Source organism: Episyrphus balteatus, chromosome 3 (genome assembly GCF_945859705.1).
Source record: "Episyrphus balteatus chromosome 3, idEpiBalt1.1, whole genome shotgun sequence".
Taxonomy (NCBI): domain Eukaryota; kingdom Metazoa; phylum Arthropoda; class Insecta; order Diptera; family Syrphidae; genus Episyrphus; species Episyrphus balteatus.
In genome coordinates this window covers 39,972,806-39,992,548 of record NC_079136.1, presented here as the reverse complement: position 1 = coordinate 39,992,548, position 19,743 = coordinate 39,972,806, and the positions used below count along the sequence as shown (strand labels likewise).

General features: G+C 29.5%; 2 protein-coding genes across 2 annotated transcripts; both read right to left on the bottom strand.

Annotated features, from left to right (window-relative positions):
* Positions 1–690: 690 nt before the first annotated feature.
* LOC129916510 (uncharacterized) lies at positions 691–8,909 on the bottom strand. The gene is made up of 3 exons (XM_055996509.1): positions 8,594–8,909; positions 1,272–1,424; positions 691–1,203 (listed from the first exon to the last, which is right to left on the bottom strand). Exons 1-3 carry the CDS (start codon positions 8,907–8,909, stop codon positions 1,031–1,033), a joined length of 642 nt encoding a protein of 213 aa, XP_055852484.1. The 3' UTR covers positions 691–1,030.
* A 6,713-nt stretch (positions 8,910–15,622) lies between these two features.
* LOC129916462 (uncharacterized) lies at positions 15,623–18,972 on the bottom strand. The gene is made up of 3 exons (XM_055996438.1): positions 18,719–18,972; positions 16,424–16,629; positions 15,623–16,267 (listed from the first exon to the last, which is right to left on the bottom strand). The coding sequence occupies exons 1-3, from the start codon at positions 18,952–18,954 to the stop codon at positions 15,891–15,893; spliced, it is 819 nt and encodes a 272-aa protein (XP_055852413.1). The 5' UTR covers positions 18,955–18,972; the 3' UTR covers positions 15,623–15,890.
* Positions 18,973–19,743: the final 771 nt, after the last annotated feature.

The window sequence follows — 19,743 nt, the reverse complement described above, 5'->3', positions numbered from 1 at the left end:
ACATATTAGATTTTTGCATATTTTGCATATTTTTTGCATATTTTGCATATTTTTTGCATATTTTACATATTTTACATATTTTGCATATTTTTTGCATATTTTGCATATATTATGCATATGCATTTCATGCAAATATGCAAAAAATAAATTAAATATGCATATCGCTTTCAACTTTATTTTCGATGAAACGAATTTTGGTGTCATCAGAATTCACCTATCTTAATCCTTTAAAAAAAATATGAAAATATGCAAAATCCGAGATCTAATAATAACTACTAATTAGGCTAACAACTTCAAAAATTACTAAAATAAAATTAAAGAGTGTTTTAACATTTATGAAATTTTATTTTTTTTTCATTTTGTTTTCATATACCTAGGTACTATAGGACCCAGTCATGAATTTTATTTCTTAAGAAACCAGTTGAAGCACTTGCTGATGTTTCCAAATATTTTTGTTTTTGTTTAAATAAAATACAAATATTTTTTTTTAATTTGAATTCTTTTTATTCAATTGCATTATGATTTTTCCTTAAAACTTTCCACACAATCACACAATGATCCTGAGTCTTATGAATGATGTATGAAATACTTTTTTTTTTTGTATATTTATGATGTCGATATAAATTATTAATTTTCATTTAGGTATAATTGTGTGGAATGATTTAAAATTATTTTTATTTTGTTTCTTATAATTTTCATTGATAAAATAAATAATATTTTCGTTTTTTGGTAATATTTTAACTATGAAATAAAATAAATTAAATTTTTTTGTTTTCTTTTTTTTTCGGAATTATTTACAAAATCCGTCTTATAGAGCTTTTGACTCTTTTTCTCTTTCTCCTATCATCTCTGTCGTTTTATATTCGCGAATCGTTATCCTTGTTTCATTTTGCCATTTTTTGTGCCATTTTTTTTTCTTTAAATTTGGTCTAACTAGATACATCCTACAGGAAGGGTTTTATAAATTAATTTACAAAGGAAAAGGGTTTTTCATTTGGTATTTGTTGTTGTTGTTTGGTTTAAAATTAATTTAGTAGGGTTGAGTTAGTCCATAGTGGTTGTAAGCAAGGTCTTGAGCAGTAGCTTGTCCATTGCGACTCCAGTCAGAGTGTACAATCTCAGCGTTCAATGGGCTTCCGGTGATGTATGCGGTGGTAACATGATCCTTCTTCTTGGCCAAAAGATCCTTGAAGAAGGTGGCACCTATACAAAAATAACACAATAAAGGTTTATTAAATGAACGATTAAAAATATTCTTTAAAAAAACTTACCGGCAAAGATGAGAGCTAAGAAACTGATAGCCAAAGCCTTGAGGGAGATGAATTTAACAATCATGAATAGAACCTTGAAGACAACAGCTTTTTTCAGCTTCAAAGCCAAAAGAAGGGGCAACAAAACTTTCCTGACTCTCCTGGTGCGTGGCTCTATAAAATAAGAAATTAAAAAAGGAAAAATTAGGTATCTATTTTTAGGCTCATTTGAAAGACAACTCTCATCCCATGAGAGTTTATTTTTGGAAAAAGGGATTAAAAAGTGTTAAAATCATGAAACCATGAGAAAACTACAAAAATAATTATTATATGGCAAAGTGTAGGCATTGTTTTCAGAATAATTGTTTACATGTTTTTCCTAGAAGTATGCAATTAATAATTTTCATTGAAAAACATTCTTGTCATACAAATTATAGAGTCAACGATACGGATAAAACTAAGTTTTTCTCCTACGTTTATGTACCAATACTTTTACCATTTGAATTGTTATCAAAAATACCTACACAAGTTTGTTTAAGTGGAATTGCACATTTTCAATGCTTATTAGTGAAAATGCATTGAAATTTGAAAATATTATTATCAACCCACAAAACGTACAGAAATAAAGGCATTGAAAAATAATAGGGACTTTTTCGAGAACAATCTTTGATTGTGATATGAGATAAATATTCCAGGATTATAAAAATACACTAATTAGTTTGGAAAAGTTGCACCTATTGATGAAGGCAACACAAATATTTTATTGTTTTTTTTTTTTTTAGTTTTAAATACCAACTCTGTAGAATTGCTTCTATAATATTCCTTTGAAGCTCTTTAACAGCTTTACTTTGTACTTTTGTCTACTTTGTTTGATAAAATAAAGGTTAAATAATGATAAAACGAAACATTTTAGTGAGGTATAAAAAATATCAATGTGTTTGATTTCAAATAATATTTTGAGCTGCTGCTGAATTATTAATTGTTCAATCGACAAAAAAATGAAATTATTCAGGAGGCGATTTTTTGTTTGTTTGTTGAAACCCTTGTAACTTTTTTGTAAAACGTTCTGCCTCCAATTTTGTAAATAAATACTTTGATAAATGTAGTTGCTACCACTTGAAAATATTACAATTCAAATTTGAATATAAAAAAAAAATAAAATAAGTCGAGAATTAATGTTTAAGACCTCATTGATGCCACAAAATAAAGCAAAAGCAAAATATTAACAAAAGAGATATTTCAAGCAGATTTTTTAGCCTTTGCCAATAGCTTGACAAAACTTAATGTTTGAAGCAATAGGTAATTTTCTATTTCTAGCAACTTTTTGTTACTTCACACTTATTTCGAATTCCTTAAAGAAGACAAAGGTTGATTGGAATTTTTCTTTTGCAGTTTTTCATGATTCAAGATTTTTTAGTGAATATAAAGTTAAAAAAGGTTAACATTTTAAAACCAAATTGGAAATGATTGGAAATATCAATCAAAAATTAAACCAGCCAACCAGAACAAAAATGGGATACAACTGATTGTGTACACAGGTTTCTAATTGCTTAGCAACATTTATTGTTGCCAATAAGAAAACTTTGTTTTAAAAGTTTTTTTTTTTTTTTTGTATCTGACATTTGTCAAGATATATAAGTTGCTGGACACAAATCTTGAAAGCATGGGTAACCTAAAACATTGGGTCCTGGTGTTTCAAGAAAGTTAAGCATTTTGTTGCAGAAAGAACAAAATCTGGAAACAAAATCTCAAGGGATGAGCGGACATTTTTTTTTTTTAATTTTTCAGATTTTTATTTTGTTGCAAACAAGTTTGGAACTAACTTATTGCTGTATGCATTGAAAGTAAATACTGCGAATTGGTTGGCCCATAATAACATCATGTTTCCATAAACGATTTGTGAATCTTGCAAGGATATGTTGCTGAAAATTCTTAAAACTTGTTTGATACCATAGCACGAATATTTTGTAATTTTTTTTAGTAAGTAATAGACATTCTAATATGGGAATCGAAACATTATGTTGCCAAGAGAAGTAACCCGAAAAATGTAATTGCATAGCAAATTGATTTGTTGCCAAAAAGAATAGTTAAAGCTTCTTCCAAGACACATTACAACTATGATATTGCAGAACATTTTGAAACCTGAAATATTTTTTTCGTTAATTGTTTCCGAAAAGGAATCAATGTATCCAAAAGGCTATCAAGCTATTGCTGGAAACAAAATGCCAGAATCAACCGTATCTAAATATTTTGCTACGAACGAAACATGTTGCTAAAAGAGTAATTTTTAACTTAATATCTTAGCAAACCCTTGATTTAGAGTACGACAAAACATTTGGTTCAAAATTTTTGATGGCAGGCAATGGCTTCCAGCAACTATTAATACTTTTAGTACCATCAAATGCTAAAGAAGTTAAAAATTAAGTAAGTAAAACACATTTAACTTTTTTTGGCAGGCATAAAGCTGCAACCAGATGGTGAAATCTTTAACTTTTAGCCGCTTCCATCAGTGACTGATAAGCGGCTGTGCTTAAGTCTCTGTTTTCCACATAAATAAGTAAATCTCAGGAACCAAGAGATGTGTTAAAGCAATGTTGTAAACTACAAAATGATTGAATTTATTAAATAATAACTTCGACCAATACTTAAGTTTTTAAGGCATAAAGTTTTTTGTACGATCTATGCTATGCATGTGAATTAAAGGTTTAAGGTGAGATTAAAAAGTTTCAAAAAGTTCTTTACTAAAATATTTGAACAAAAGTATTTTTTTTTTTTACTGAAAGTAATATTTTTACCGAAAGTAATTTTTTTACCAAAAGTAATTTTTTTACCGAAAGTAATTTTTTTTACCGAAAGTAATTTTTTTTACCTAAAGTAATTTTGTAAAAATTACAATTGACCTATTCTTTTTTCAAGAATTTTATCTAATACATACATATAAGGTTTCTTGCATTTTTTTTTTAATGTTGCTACTAAATATATTTAAAATATCTTAGCTTGACTTAGAAGTTTTTCAAAGCAAAGCAAAGGTAAGATTTAAAAGTTTCAAAAAGTTCTTTACTGCAATGTTTGAACAAAAGTATTTTTTTTTTTACTGAAAGTAATTTTTTTTACCGAAAGTAATTTTGTTACCAAAAGTAATTTTTTTACCGAAAGTAATTTTTTTTACCGAAAGTAATTTTGTACAAATTACAATAGACCTATTTTTTTTTTCAAGAATTTTATCTAATACATATAAGGTTTCTTGATTTTTTTTTTTTAATGTTGCGACCAAATATATTTAAAACATCTTAGCTTGACTTAGAAGTTTTTCAAAACAAAGCTTCTATTAATAACTTTTGGAATTTAATCGATATTATTTTTGATAAGAATTACTAATTAGGATATTTTTAGTTGACAAATTTTCTATTAATAAATTTTTTTTTAATCTTACTTGACCAGAAATTCTGATTTGTTTCTCTGTTGGAAACAACTTTCTCAGTCATTTGCCATTAAAAGTCTGCTAAAAATCCATAACGATCCAATCATTTTTATACATAAATTCTATTTGTCTGAATATCACTTACATAGATTTACTTCATATTCATATAAACTCAACTCCTACCAAAAAGACCTTGAAAATTAGAAAGTTCCTATACTTTATTTATATTTCGAACCCACACAATACCCTCTATACATTTTATGAAGAATTTCTCTTAAAATGGGTGGGACTATACTCAACTTGTATAAAATGGTCAAACTACAACTACCAAGTTGTATAGTACTTTTACAGCAATACACAACTAACCAAACAGCAAAAGTAAAATTAAAAAAAAAAAAATTTCACTTTGCAAATTAAATTGGAAAGTTGTTTTGGAAATTTAAGCCAACTGCATCATCAGCACTACACCATCCATCCAGTTTTCTAAAGAGTCTACACAATTTTAATAAGTTTTCTATACTTTACAACACTAAAGTCCATAAATCTTAACTAGAGCTATAATGGCAAAGAGGAGGAGGTTTTTAAAGTGTGCAGAAGGGAAACTCTGTGGAATGCTCTCTTTGCGCGTATTTTGAACGTGACCGCCAAACAAAATTGCTTTCTCTCTTCATTTTTTATTTTGTTGTTTAATTTTTTGCCATTGACTGGTTTTTAAGGTCTACGAACTTGTATCTTGTAGAGTTTTTCTTGTGTGCTGCATGCAACCATCCAACACTCTCATTATTGTAAATGAAACTATATCTTCTTTTTTTGTTCTTCACCGAACAACAAAGACATTGTATACTACCTTCAGTGCATTTGTACGGTCTAGAAAAAATGAAGAAAAATGTAGGTAGGGTACCTAACCTACACGAAGGCACGAAGAGTTGTTTCTTTCATTTCATTTCTCCCACTGCCCCAATTTGACTGAATTACAGGGTGGGGCAGCAGTCACACTTATTTAAGTTGTCATACAAAATTTGGTTTTATTGCATTAGGTAAAACTTGTAAGAATCTTAAAAGTATTCAAGAATTGTAAAAGGTACAAAAAAAAAAACACGGAAGTGAAGATAACCGTTTTTCTTTGCTGCTTCCTTTAAATGGAATTGAAAGAAGAGCTCATTGAATATATAGAGAATGAGTGAAGATCTAAATGAAGAACAAGAAGAAGTAAAAGAATGTGTTAAATGAATTTCCGGAATGGCATACCTACTATATACCGCATGCATGCAAATAATGCTCCTATAATGCTGTCGTCTGAATGTATATAAAGCAAAATGTGGATATGGAATAAATTTAATCATATCGAGCGCAGTTAATATAAAAATGGGGAAGCGGAAAGAACAATGCGAATAGGTACCTCTTCTATGTTTTGAGAAAGGTTTGAAAGAATGAAGAACGAAAAACGCAGTTATTTGTTTATTATTATTACAATTTTTTTTTTTCTTATTGATTACTTTTTTTTCTATAATATTTTATCTCTCTTTCATTCTATTTGTTACCATTTTTTACTACCATTTCCACCACTTCTATCAGTATCAACTGCAAAAGGTAGATCTCCAAAGTGAAGCTTTCTAAATCTTCCATCATCATATACATCGTTGAAAGTCAGACTTTTTTATGATGAACAAGTTTTTTTTTATAATGACAGAGAGATGGACTTTTACCCAAGATCACCTTCTTTTTTTTTTATTTTATGTCATTTATCGCAGAGAAAATTATAGTTGTTATTTTTTTTTTGTTGTATTTCTTGTGAAAAAGTAAAAAGAAAGTTCCATACGGGTTTTATTTGGAATTATGGTTTTTCTTATTTAAAGCATCATCACGAGAACGTGATATCTTGCAGATGCTCAAAGACGTGCAACCTGTGCAAATGGGTTGTGTTAGTTTTGAAGAGTTTTTTGTGATTTTTATTATTGGTTTGTTGTTGTTGTAATTTTTTGGTACTCCTTGATGAGTCCTTGAGAATATTGGAACTTCGTTACTGTTCTTTTATTTCTCTTTTGACTTTTTGTCAATTTATCAGTTTTAACTGAAGAATTTATGAAAGAGTGAGCAACTAACAATATTGCTTCTATAAAGCTTTATAGATGCTTTTGTAGTTTCTGTAAAGCTGTATAGAATGAAAATTATTTTTAAGGTGTAACAGTTTCACTGTCGAATAAATAGCACCTTATTGGCTGGTATTAAAAATCGCATGAGGCACTTGTGACTTTGTAACTCGCCCAAACTTTGGTGTTGACTTGTGATACTGCACCTAAGCGTCTGCAGTAACCATATTATTTGAAGAAATAAAATTATAGTAAGACTTTGCTTGAAGATCAATAAAGATACTGAAGCTATTACATAGATTGTTTGCTAAACTGAAATTCTGAGAAAAATTGAAAAATTTAGCTAAGTTTAATTTTTTTAAATAAATTTTTAAAATTTTGAAATTTGATATCAGAATACTGTGGTTAACTTACTTGAAGTTTCTCGTTTAAACACTGAAGTAAGAAGTAAGTTTTGTTTTTTTTTTTTTAACTTTTAGAAGAAGAGAGGAATTTTTAGTCCAATCAAAAATTGAAGTTTTTGCCAAACGTTTTTCATTTATTTAATTTGAAAAATCTACAAAGTTTATTCAAATGAAGCATGTAGCGACATTTAATTTTTTTTAAGCTGATAAATGAATTGAATAAAAGTTTTCTGAATTGTTTTAATTTTTTGATCCAATTATGAATACAGAAAACATAGTTTAGACAAATAAGGCATGACCTGTGTTCTCAAGCTTATTTGCTAAAAAGAATGTTCGATAAAAGTACTAAAATGTTAAGCAAAGATATCCAAATTATTTGATTTTTTGACCTGATGTCGAATTTTCAAATCGTTTTGGTCAAAATTAGATTATGATAAATTAAAGTACTAGCTAAGGTTTTCTGAATTTCTTGGCCTGGTTATTGGAAGTTTTAATCTAAATAATCATGTGGCGTGTTCTTAATCGAAGTTTTCAAAAAAGTTGTAGGTACCAAAATAGTTGAGAAAATGTTAGTGAAAGTTCTTATAATTAAATTTGAAGTTGAAAAATTTGTTCCATAGAAGTAAGTCAAAGTTTTCTGAACAGTTTTTGATTTTTAAACTTCACATGAACTAAGCAAAACTGTTTAGTTAATTTAAATAGTAGAGAAACTTAGCCCAAAGAACGATTCATGAGCTATGTATTTTTTGAGTTTTTGACCTGATACAAAATTTTCAAAATTCGTTATCAAATTAAGCATTTTCTGATCCTTATTTCAAGAAAGAGAAAGTTGTGCCAATATGGTTTAGAAATTAGAGTGTAAGTCAATGGTTATTGACTTTTTTGAATTCTGACCTGATATCGGGTTTTAAAAAAAATTTAGTCAAAATAATATGTAAACATGTCCTGAGTCTGACTTATCAAAAAATATGAATATTTAAATCCAATTTTCTAGTTGCAAGACGATTATGTCAAAATAATTGGAAAGGATTTTGTAAGACTTAGGCTTTTAGAATTATGTGACTATTTATTTAATGTACAAAAACAGGAGTTTGAGAAATTAATTGAAATTAAAATTAGAATTGATTCAATATTTTTTTTTTTTTTTTTAATTACATTTGAAGAATCAATAAGGATCAAATTCAAAAAACAATGTCCTAAGGATCTTTTTTTAAAATAACACCAAATTTGTTCACTATGTAATTAATTTTACCTAATAGAATCAGGAGGATAAGCTCGGAATAATTGATTTTTTTTTCACTTCACGAAAATGCATTTTTTTAAAAGAATTTTGTAGTTTTTTTCTTTTGACACTTTTTATAATCCTTTCACTATCACAAACAAGTAACAAAAATTTTGAAGAAAATAATTAAATTCCCTCACCCTTACCATCAGCTGAACGTCCAGCGAATTCATCTTCGCTCTCATCATCTTCACCAGGGAATGCCAAATTCAATTCGTGAGATTCCAAATAACGTTCGGCACGATCTTCAAATGTTTCACCAGCATTTGATTCACCAAATGAACGACCATTTTCTACCCGTTCGATACGTAATCCTCCGAACAATGGCAATGATGGTTCATTATCAATTTTATTTAAGGCATTAATAATATCCTTATCACTATTATCCTGATGTGGTAGAGCAACAACAGCGGTAGCACACACAACAGCAGCAAGAAGCACAATTGATAATTTTGAATACATTTTGAGAAAAAGGGATTTTTTTTTGTTTGTTTAAATTAATTAAAAAACAATAAAGTTCTAATCACTGGTAAAAAAAAGCACACGTCTTAACCGGAACGAGTGGACAATTTGCTTTGTGATTGATTGGCTATCGGTCAAGCTATTTATTTAGACGAAAAACTTACAATCATGAGTCTCTGTATCAAATGGTATAGTATAGAGTCAATTGATTCGAAATCAACCTGCCAAAATACACAAATGGCTGGTGGGTGATAAAGAGGTGGTGAGGTGCAAAAAGACGTATAGGAATGTCACCAAAGAGGTAAAGTGAACAGTAGCAACTTTAAAGTGGGGGCAAGAAAATTGGTAAGTATTTGTATATATTCGTGGTGTCTTTATCGTCCATCCGTAATCCAATCTTTTTTTTTTGTTGCTTTTAATTAGTATTCATTCTATGAGTCTGCTATAAAAATATGTTACACTACGTGACACCATTCTTTCCATCATCATCATCACCCATCGATGGGCCAAACGTAACGATCCCCCTTCAAACCTCCCGCCAGACATGTGTGTGGTTATGTCTATAATAAGATGCACGTTATGGTGGTGCGGCGACAGCCCTAGGGCGGAACCAGCAACCACCACCCATCGGCACCTTCAATGTGTGCTGTTGCTGGTGCCACACTCGTGCGTCCATATGGTCCCCATACCAAATATGGAAGGTCTTCCGCGTCTCTCTCAAAAACCGTTTGATTTTCATTTTCAAGTTATCCATATTGGAATTCAATCCACGACCCTGTTAGGCAAATCGATATAGTGGTTGACGAATTCCCACTCCCCCATCAAGCCCAAGCCAAACCCGAAATTGGTGTTGGAAAGAAAGCCTTTTCCTATCCAGGGCGGCCGCAAGTAGATACACCTAGCGGGTATCAATCATAAATACAAATTATAAATACAAACGGGTAATGTGTGCAGGCAGATACCCTTGTTTGGGTGTCATAAGTAGACAATTATGGAATTTGTTGAGAGTTCGTCGACGACGATAATATTTGTGACGAAATTATAATTTGTGTGTTTCACCAAATCTCACTGTCATTGCGGTAGCACATATAGCAACATACAGTTTAATCCACTAAAGTATTTGGGTTGGGTAAATTGGATTTATAATGATGGTGGAATAGATTGGAATTCATCGAATTTGTTCTCAATCAATATTTTCACTGTTTTCTATTTATCAAGGCACCATGAATAAACAATTTTGTGTATATTATTTATGAGGAAAAGATATATAGATTTACGAATTTGCGAAAGTTTTCTGAGAATTTAATCTGTGAAATCGAGATTTATTGAGGTTTATTAGTGTGATATATGTATATGATTTTCGAAATGAATTGTTTATGGTAAAATTCTGGGGATATTTTTGGGACAGTAAGTTGTCATTTTCAATTAGCAATTTATTAGATTAAATATTCGTATTCGAATAGTTTAGTGAGTTTTGATTATTAAATTTGTATTGTACTTGTAAATTTTAAATTTTTGGTTATGACATTATTTTGGAGAATATACCAGGGTTTTTCCTAATAAATCCTATTAGAATAATAAACCTATCAGAATATATTGATGACTACACAGAGAATTTGAAAACTTTCACTGGAAAAACATATATTGCAATTCATAAATCTGAATTATTTTGGAAATCAAATATATGAATTATGAATACTATGAACACCCAATTAATATGGTTCTATAAATATGATATAATTATTAAGGGTTTACTTTTGTTTAGTTAACCATTAAAAAATTTTAAATTTTCAGATTTACTTTAGAAGTTTACTTGATTAAAGAGAATCTTCTTTAGATCAACTAGAAGAATTGGCATTCGGATTAGGTGTATCAGTTTGGCAGGGATACCGAAACCAGACATTTTCACTAGAGTTTTGCCTCATAAAGCGTGGGTCTGTTGGTTGGAGCTTTAAATTATCCTGATTTATTCTGGCTTTCAACTTTATCATTAGAAATTGTCTTCCAGAGCGTAAGTTTTATTTCATGATTTTTATTCATATCAGAACTTCCATATGTACAATTATAATCAGTCAATACAAACACAATCGTATATGTTAAACTTAAATGTTTAAGTTCTATTAACGGGTCAAAATTTTTCTTTATAAGAAAAGAATTAAAAAAAAAAAAAGTTCGCTGCTCAGCTCTTTTGTTTATATCAATAGGACTTGCTCAAATGCTCTAATTTATCTTTTTTCAACATAAAGTACAGGTATTGCATTTATTGACTTTCTTCCTGACTCAACTTAACTTAAATAGACCTTCCATTTAACCGGAAGGGGCAATTTTCTAAAAATTTGACTTATCTTTGGCACAAAAAATTATTAGAAATCAGCAGAGAAAAATACATTGACGTGCTGTGACTTTCTGTAAAGCCAATATCCTTTTCCATTTGAAATTATTTTTTAAATAGATGGAGCTATTTATTTAAAGGAATTGTTTTTGAAAAATTTGTTTTCAAACCCAAAAGTTTGAAAAAAAATATTGCAAAAAAAATTTCAATTAATTTTTTTTTCAATATCTTACGCAATTGGCTACTATTTTGTTTTTAAAAATTCCAGAAATTAAGAGAAAACCAAAACCATTTTTTTCTTAGGAACAGCCTTTTTTATGTACATATACTTAAGATCTGATTTTCATCCAAACGACTGATTGAACAACGATGAATTTGTTTATACAAAAGCATTTTAAAGTTTAAATATAAACTTGTTGATTTGTAATTAGTTCAAAATAACATACATATCGTCGGCGTAAAGCAAAATTGTTCTAAATCCACTTTTTACCGAAAATGAGTTAATGATGCAGTTTTACAAATTTGAGGGTGCTCTTTCCGAATTTGAAAACCGGTTTTGTCAAAAAAATTTCATTCCGCAGATAATATAATTTAATCTGATATCGAACAATTGAAACAGGGAAGTAGCCTTTTGAAAATGAGCCCGAGTAATTTTTATAAGTCCACTTTTTATTTAAGAAAAAAACATACTTGTATAGGAATTTTTCTATGTCCAATTTTGGGTTTTTAGTTATAAAAAAATATTTAAAAATAGTATGCACCTACTAATGATGTAAATTTGTGTGGTTTATTCAAGAGAAAAGAACAAGCTTTATACCAAACATAATTTTAATGACGAACGAGCAGAAAAATGTCGCTTTAAAATAATTTGAAACTTTACAATCGCCAACTGTAAAATTTGGTTTTTGTGACTTTGAACAATTTTGCTTTACGGCGATGATACGTATATAAATTTTTTTTTAATATAGTTCTGCAAAAAAAAATATTTTTTACAGTTTTTTCGTATGTTTCCATACTTTGCAGTGACTGCTTTTTGTTCCGTCAATTCCATTATAATCTTTGAACAACAACAACATCTTGAAGGTGCTACCACCAAGTGTTTTATGGCTAGAGTTACAGTACTGTTTCACGGATGCCAATCCGATCATCAGACTCCTTTTTATTCCATTTTGTGTGTGGTGCTTGGTCTAGCAAACGAATTGTTGCTATGCTTAAGACTATGGAGAAAAACATGAAAGAGCCGAACAACAACAATCATACTTGAAGGAGCTAGTAAAAATGCTAAGTCTATTCATTTGCATGTTGATAAACTAAGAAAACCTGCAATTGGGTGAGGCTAATCACGTGGGTGAGGTAGCGCAGTGCGTAGTGTACTGGCTTCTGAACTCGCTTGGTCTAGGTTCAATACTCAAGTGTGACGGAAGAAGTTTTTCAAATCAAATGAAAAAATTACTAGACCAAGCACCACACACAAAATAGAATAAAAAGGAGTCTGATGATCGGATTGGCATCCGTGAAACAGTACTGTAACTCTAGCCATAAAACACTTGGTGGTAGCACCTTCAAGATGTTGTTGTTGTTCAAAGATTAAAATAAAAATATTTTTTTTTGCATACGGTTTTAATAAAATAATAAAATAGATTAAAGTCAGTACTTGTTTTGGATCTCAATTTCATTTCAGATGCCGTTCTTTTTTTTTTTTTTTTTTTGAAGAACAAAATTAAATTTTTTTTATGAATTCTTTTTCATATACATAACTGTTCGTATGAACTTAATTTTTCAAATTTGAATATAAAAAGTCTTAAAAATTTAAGCAACTTGCATTCTAAGAGAAACTTCATGCAGCTTAGTCGTGCATTTTATTTAAATTTTTGTAAACACTGCTATTTTCGTGAAAACTCTCTTTCCTAACAATTTTTTTTATTTTTATACAAATCAACTTTGTTTGTTTGCAAAGTTGTGAAAAGTTTTCCATTTATTCCATATAACATACTCACATTGAAGCCTGTTAATTAACTTAATACAACCAGGGGCGTATACAGGTTTTCTTCTTAGGGGGGGTCATGCCAAAAAATTTTTTACAAAAAGCATAAACTTGAAAATGTGCTATTTAAATAAAAAATATTAAAATTTGTTCGTTTTGCATTTCGAATCGAACAGTTCCGAAGAGTTCTAAGAATAACCAAACAAAAACGTTGTGTGATTCGTTTGCTTTTATTTGTTTAGCCTTAAATCTTCACCAATTAAGACCATCCTGTCCTTAAAATACAGAGTAATGTACAAGTACTTCGATTGAATAATTTGCCTTTAAACAACTCTGCATTGTTTTCCGGTAGTCCAGAATTATTTTACAAGTTAAAATAAAATCTTTTTAGTTTAATAACACTGATAACTTTCGAATTAATTGTCTTCCTAACCTCAGGCAAACGAATCGCAAGGTTTTGCAAAAAAAAAATTGCATTTGAAAATACAATTTTTTTTAAATTTTGTTTTAAAACTGTACGCGAATTTTTTTTTATTTTAAGACGATACAGGATTCAAATACCTTTGTCAAAATAGTAAGAGCAAAAAAATATTTTTGGAATAACAGTAAATATTAAACAAAATTATGCTAGTTTAGGTATTTTTTCGAAATTTCAAACGGCAACGGCAACAACTAATTAAAGAAATGCTTTTATAATATTCGGCTCTCATTTAATCAGCTTTCAGGTATTTATCAGCGGTTTAAAATATAAAACATATTCAGTTATATTTATTAGATTTTCTTAAATTGATTTCGAAGGTTATTTTAAGTGACCTAAGCTTGCTTAAATATTTAATTTGCCTTTAGAAGAGGTTGCCTATATTCTTATCTATTCTCGGTTTAGTCAAAATTAAAAAAAATTATTTGGATTTTAAATCCATACAAAGCTCTACAAAACAGCTTAATTTGTAGCCTATCAATATTCGGTTGAATACCAACAAATTTTTTCACTTTTCATTTTCGTTCTTGTTCTAAGACTTCAACATTTTGAAAATCATCGCACTCAAAAGAATTTAGTAGCACATAACAATTTCTTGTTTAAGTTTTAAGTTCTTGGGGGGGGGGGGGGGGGGGTCATGACCCCGTGACCCCCCCCCCTGTATACGCCGTTGATTACAACAACAAAAATGGTCAACCAATTCTAGTGTAAAAGATATTTTTGTATTTTTTCATTCCCTGAAGTATATTTTTTATAAGTATTATAGCATTTAACTATAATCAAATTTCTAAAATTTTTTTTGTTTTTGCATACTTTTGATTTGACGGCAAAATGACTAAAGCCACTATTGTGTATTTGTATTAAGCTGTATTTTTTGTTAGTATATACCAATGATTTTAACTTAAAAAGATAAATAATTGCTTTTTAATAAGGCACTATTGATTAAAACAAAAGAGCTGAGAAGCGAACTTTATTTAAAAAAAAATATATAATTTTTAATTTGTATATTTGGTTGGGGTCAAAATACTTTATGGGTTGTAAAGTTTAAGTTACTGTTTTCAAAATTCTGTGTTTCTGTGTTTGCTTGGATGGATATAGAATAGAGCAAATCAATCCCTTAAAACTATGAGGAAGTTCAAAAGAGCTTGAACTAGACCTAATAGACTACATTTTAATACGGTAAGGACAATTAGAGTACAGTATTAAGAGTAATTAGGGAAAACACAAAGTCCATAACTGTTCAAATTTGTGCGGTTCTTGAGGTAAAATTGAAATAAAACCAAACACATGCATAAAATAATGATGAATCTAAGGTTTTCTTTTAACCGACTTCCAAAAAGGAGGAGGTATTCCTCCTTTTTTAAAGTCTTTAATTATAACACCCACCGTAATTCAAACACTAATTGATTTTTTTACAAAACAATCTATTTTTAATTCAAACCCATTTATTCATTCACAAGTTGTAACCCAATAACCTCTTTTCCAACTTTTCGACTCAATGAGTGGTATGGATGTTAAAAAAAAACTCTCTGTATTAATGCAATAAAAACCATCTCCTTCAACAACACAAAATTGCATCATAACATTGTTGACCTTGAAAATGTATACAAACCAAACACAACCATCATCATCATCATCATCATTAGCATCACCATCACTTTCATCATCAGGTTATTCAACTTTCCAATTTATGTATTTTAAAACCATTTCTCAGAAATAAATGCCGAAATTTGTATTTAAATTTTATTCAATGAGTCAATCGATATGATTGAATGTAGGACAGTAAATTTTATGAATTTGTATTTTTATTTTGTATATTTCTATGAATTAAATTAACAATAAAAATATACATTATCTGCAGTCAAATATTCGATATCAAAACATTTTTGTGCTTAATTTTATCGATTAATTTATCGTATGCATAATAGCTAACTAGAAAAACCTCATTTAAATAAAATTTATGAACACAAAATTTATTTTTATTTTTAAATGAAACTGGCACAATAACTGTCAGATTTATTATATTTCACATGATTTCTTTATTTATTTGTACAATTTGTCTTTATAAACAACATTTCTATTTTTTTTTTATAAATAAATTAAACTACAAACTAAAAAACAAAAAGGCACAACTAACTGCTCGTTCTCCTCACATTTGATGAATGTATGTGTGTGTGTTTGTCATCTCTATTGAGCTGGAATTTGTGCATGGAATGCAAGTTCCTGCGCATCTTCACTACTATCATCATCGCCTAAGCTACGGGCATAGGGATATGAAGCTCCACCCGATGACCAGCCTTGTTGAGCAGGTTGTTGCCATCCGGCAGAGTTAGCCAAACCAGCAGCGCCACCACCAAGACCTCCCAAACCGCCCAATTTACCAGCTCCTCCGAACAATTTCGACGCACTCACAGCCAAGGCCAAAAGGAATGCAATCTTGGCGACAACAATGGCCTTGGTGGCGAGTAGAGCCAAGCCACCTAACAGCAATGGCACCAGGGCAAACAGCTTAGCACCAACAGCCAAGATCAATGGTCCCATGAGTTTCTTCATCTTGCCACGACCTAGAAAAGCACCATAAAATTTTATTTAGAAACAAAAAAAAAATGCATTCGTTTGCATGGAGTTTTTTTTTTTATAAGGAAAAACCTCTTTTGCATTTGTGGGATAAAACTTGTTTACATTATTTTTTTTTTTTTCTGTTTGTGTCTGTGTCTTACCTTCTTCAATGGCGCGGGCAACCTCTTGAGTAGTCTCACTGGGTACCTTGACTTCCAAGTTGTGTGATCCGAAGAAATCAGCAACCGATTGCATAGCCATGTCCATAAGGCGTCCATTTCTATCTTCAGACTCTGATGGCAATTCAGACATGATGTCATTTTCGGACAATGCCTTGCCATTGCGTGCAACTGGACTAGCTGGATCTCTATAAAAAAATGATGATGAAAGGGAGAGAAATTAAAATTAAGTTCATGATTGAGTCTCACATAACAGTAAAATAAGAAAGCAGTACAAAAAAAATTTTCTTGATGGAGACAGAGATTAAGTGTCACATATAACGTAATCTGACGCAACTGCAAAAAAAAGTGCATTCACAAAATTTTTTTTTTTGTTTTTGCACATCACTAATGCAATTTTGACCTAGTGATGGGCAAGTTACCTGTTTTTTTTTTGTTAAATAAGAAGTTTATTTTACGAAAATAAGTATATATGTATTTGTAAGGGTTTGCGATGAACGGAATCTTATATATTTTTTTAGATTTATTAAAAATTCTCAGAAATGTTATCGATAACGAATAATGTGACTAAATCGTGTCCTTGTAATGTAAAAATTATTATTATGAAAATCATTAAAATTGATAAAATATTTACCATAACAAAACGATCTCAATGAAAGAAAAAAAAATTAGTTTATGTTTGATTAAGGCGAAGAAATTTTGACTTTCGTATTTGTTACTTAAAATTGAAAAAGTTTTTATTTCATTGCATCTAAAATTATCCTTTTTGAATTTCTTTAAAAATATAAAAACTTATAACCTACTCAAAGACTTTGTACTCAAAGCAGGTAGAAGGATGAAATGGAATTTGATTAAAATTATCTAGAGTTTTCGATAACATTCATTTTGATAGGAACTTGAATTAAAATAATTTAATCACTTAGATTTTTTTTAATCGATAACATTTTTTGTCTTGGCTTTTTCCAAAAATATTATTTTTGAGATTTTAAGAAAGATAAGAAAGATATTTTGAAAACTAGTTTTTTGGTTATCAATGTCTCAAACTTGTTGGGAAATATTTGAAAATATTTTTAAAATTAAAAGATTTTATCGACAACTCTAAATTACATCTTAGACAAAAAAATCAATTATCTTACTAAAAAATACTATAACGTGCATTCTTATTTTTTTATTTTAAAATTTTAAAAAATTGTTATATTTGTAAAAATTGATAAAATTAATCGATAGTATAAAATAAAAAATGTTCAGAATCAAATAAAATGTAAAGTTTACGAACAAAATAGTTCTTCATATCCAGTATTTTATACTACAAAATAATATCATAATATTTAAAAAAAAGAAACAATATTTTCGATTACATAAATTTGACTACAGACATTGAATATCAATAAGGAAAACTTATTCATTCACCTTCTAAAAAATTCACCTGAGTTTTTATTTCTATAGATACATTTTTTTCTTAGAAAAAAATGCAACATTTTTTAAATGACGAAATCGTTTTCGATAACTTAAAATTTTATCGAAATATTAAGTTTATGTATAGCAAAAAAAATTCCTTATCTAGCAAACGAATAGCTTACTTACAAAACTTTTGATTTCACATTCATTAAGACTATTTAATTAAATTAATTTAATCTTTAATGATTTAAAAAAAAATCGATAAATAATTTCGATAACATTAATTTTTAAAGCATCAAACAAATGTCAAAAAATCCTATATTCTTGACTTTTCATAAATTATAACGATTTGCTTAAAAACAATTTAGTATTTAAAAATCGAAAGACAATAATTTTAAAATATTTTCGATAACATAAATTCGACCGTAGCTCTCAGATACCTATCATATAAAAAATATTGCTTGTTAATTGAATCAATACGAATTTTAGCTTGTAAATTGCTTGTAGATTGAGAAATTAAGGAAACAAAAAATATAAAATTCTACAAAATTGTGTCGATAACACTAAAAATATCACAAATAAAATTGAAATTTTAATAAATTTTAATAATTTCATTGAATTGACCATATTAAAATAGTAAGTAATCCGGTTACTTGAGCCACTACCAGGTTTCTTTAGCCAAGTGCTTAAATTGCAAAATTAAAAAAAAATTTGCAATAAATGTCTGTTATCGATAATTAATTTCAAAATCACTTGAACTCTTTATGAAAACAAACTTTCCAAAAAAAGTGACACACACAAATTTTGTTTTCTCAAACATCAACCTCACTAATAAGTCTTTTCTTTTTTTTATCAAAAAAATAAAACAAAAATTCACACCTTTTAAATGTTATTCCATTTGTCACAACAATATTATTACTCCTTGCAGCACGATTCATAGCAGTAATTCCTTTAACCGCTAAACATGTCGTAATATCATCACTTTCAAAACAGGCTCCAAGATATTTGGCTGCCCTCGATAAGGTGCCTTCACTTTCGATTTTGTTATCGATAACACTTGGGGCAGCTGATACTGCTGCAGCAAATAACAAACAAGACACAATAAACACTTTCATTTTTATTAATTTTTTTTTGTTATTTTCAATACGATCTCAAAACCGCACGTTTGAGTTTTTATAAGGCTTCTCTTTAAAAAAAAAAAACGAAAAAAAAAATAAAAAATCGACTTTGATGTATCGCTAGTGAGATGTGAGAATGGTTTGATGTACTTGTCCGGACACTGGCACCCTTTTATACCACATTTAAAAAAGTCGCTTTTTGGTTGTCGTTATGTATATTATAGTGTCGCATGGTATTGCAGAGCCATCCAGACAACAGAGTAGAGTAACAAAACCACCACGAGTTATCGTGATGATTACGTATACGCCTTTAAAAGTCTCAAAAAGCCCCCCTCGCATTGTCCCCTCTTCCAATCTACACCGATAAGACTACATAAATACTCCAAGTTGCTGGCTGAAGCTGATGCCATCCCTCATTGCTCACAAATACTCTTAACTCTCGCATATGTGTGGTATGGTGGTGCGCACATTGTTTAACCATTGTTTATCCATACCACCAAGAGATGACAGCACATTCAGGGTAAAGAAGAGGGGTTATGTTACATTTTTCGTCAATATTTACTCTCGCGCGAAAAATACACAAGAAACCGTTAAGCAATGCGGCCCGAACGAACCATATAAAACTGCAAAAACACAAATTTAAACTATACCGTACCGTTCCGTTGTTGTTTTTGGTTTGGTTTATGTGTAGAGCTAGCGAGAGAGAGATGATGCTTTACCGCATAGCTGGCATGCTGGCTCAAGCTCAAGCTTCACAGTCAAGGTAGGTATTACAGTCTTCGGCGG

Coding starts and splice junctions, on each gene's coding strand:
- LOC129916510 (XM_055996509.1), bottom strand. CDS start 8,909: ATGTATTCAAAATTATCAATTGTGCTTCTTGCTGCTGTTGTGTGTGCT. Junction 1,425..8,593: donor CGCTGGACGTTCAGCTGATG/GTAAGGGTGAGG, acceptor CTTATTTTATAG/AGCCACGCACCAGGAGAGTC. Junction 1,204..1,271: donor CTTAGCTCTCATCTTTGCCG/GTAAGTTTTTTT, acceptor ATTTTTGTATAG/GTGCCACCTTCTTCAAGGAT.
- LOC129916462 (XM_055996438.1), bottom strand. CDS start 18,954: ATGAAAGTGTTTATTGTGTCTTGTTTGTTATTTGCTGCAGCAGTATCA. Junction 16,630..18,718: donor AATGGAATAACATTTAAAAG/GTGTGAATTTTT, acceptor ATTTTTTTATAG/AGATCCAGCTAGTCCAGTTG. Junction 16,268..16,423: donor TGCCCGCGCCATTGAAGAAG/GTAAGACACAGA, acceptor GTGCTTTTCTAG/GTCGTGGCAAGATGAAGAAA.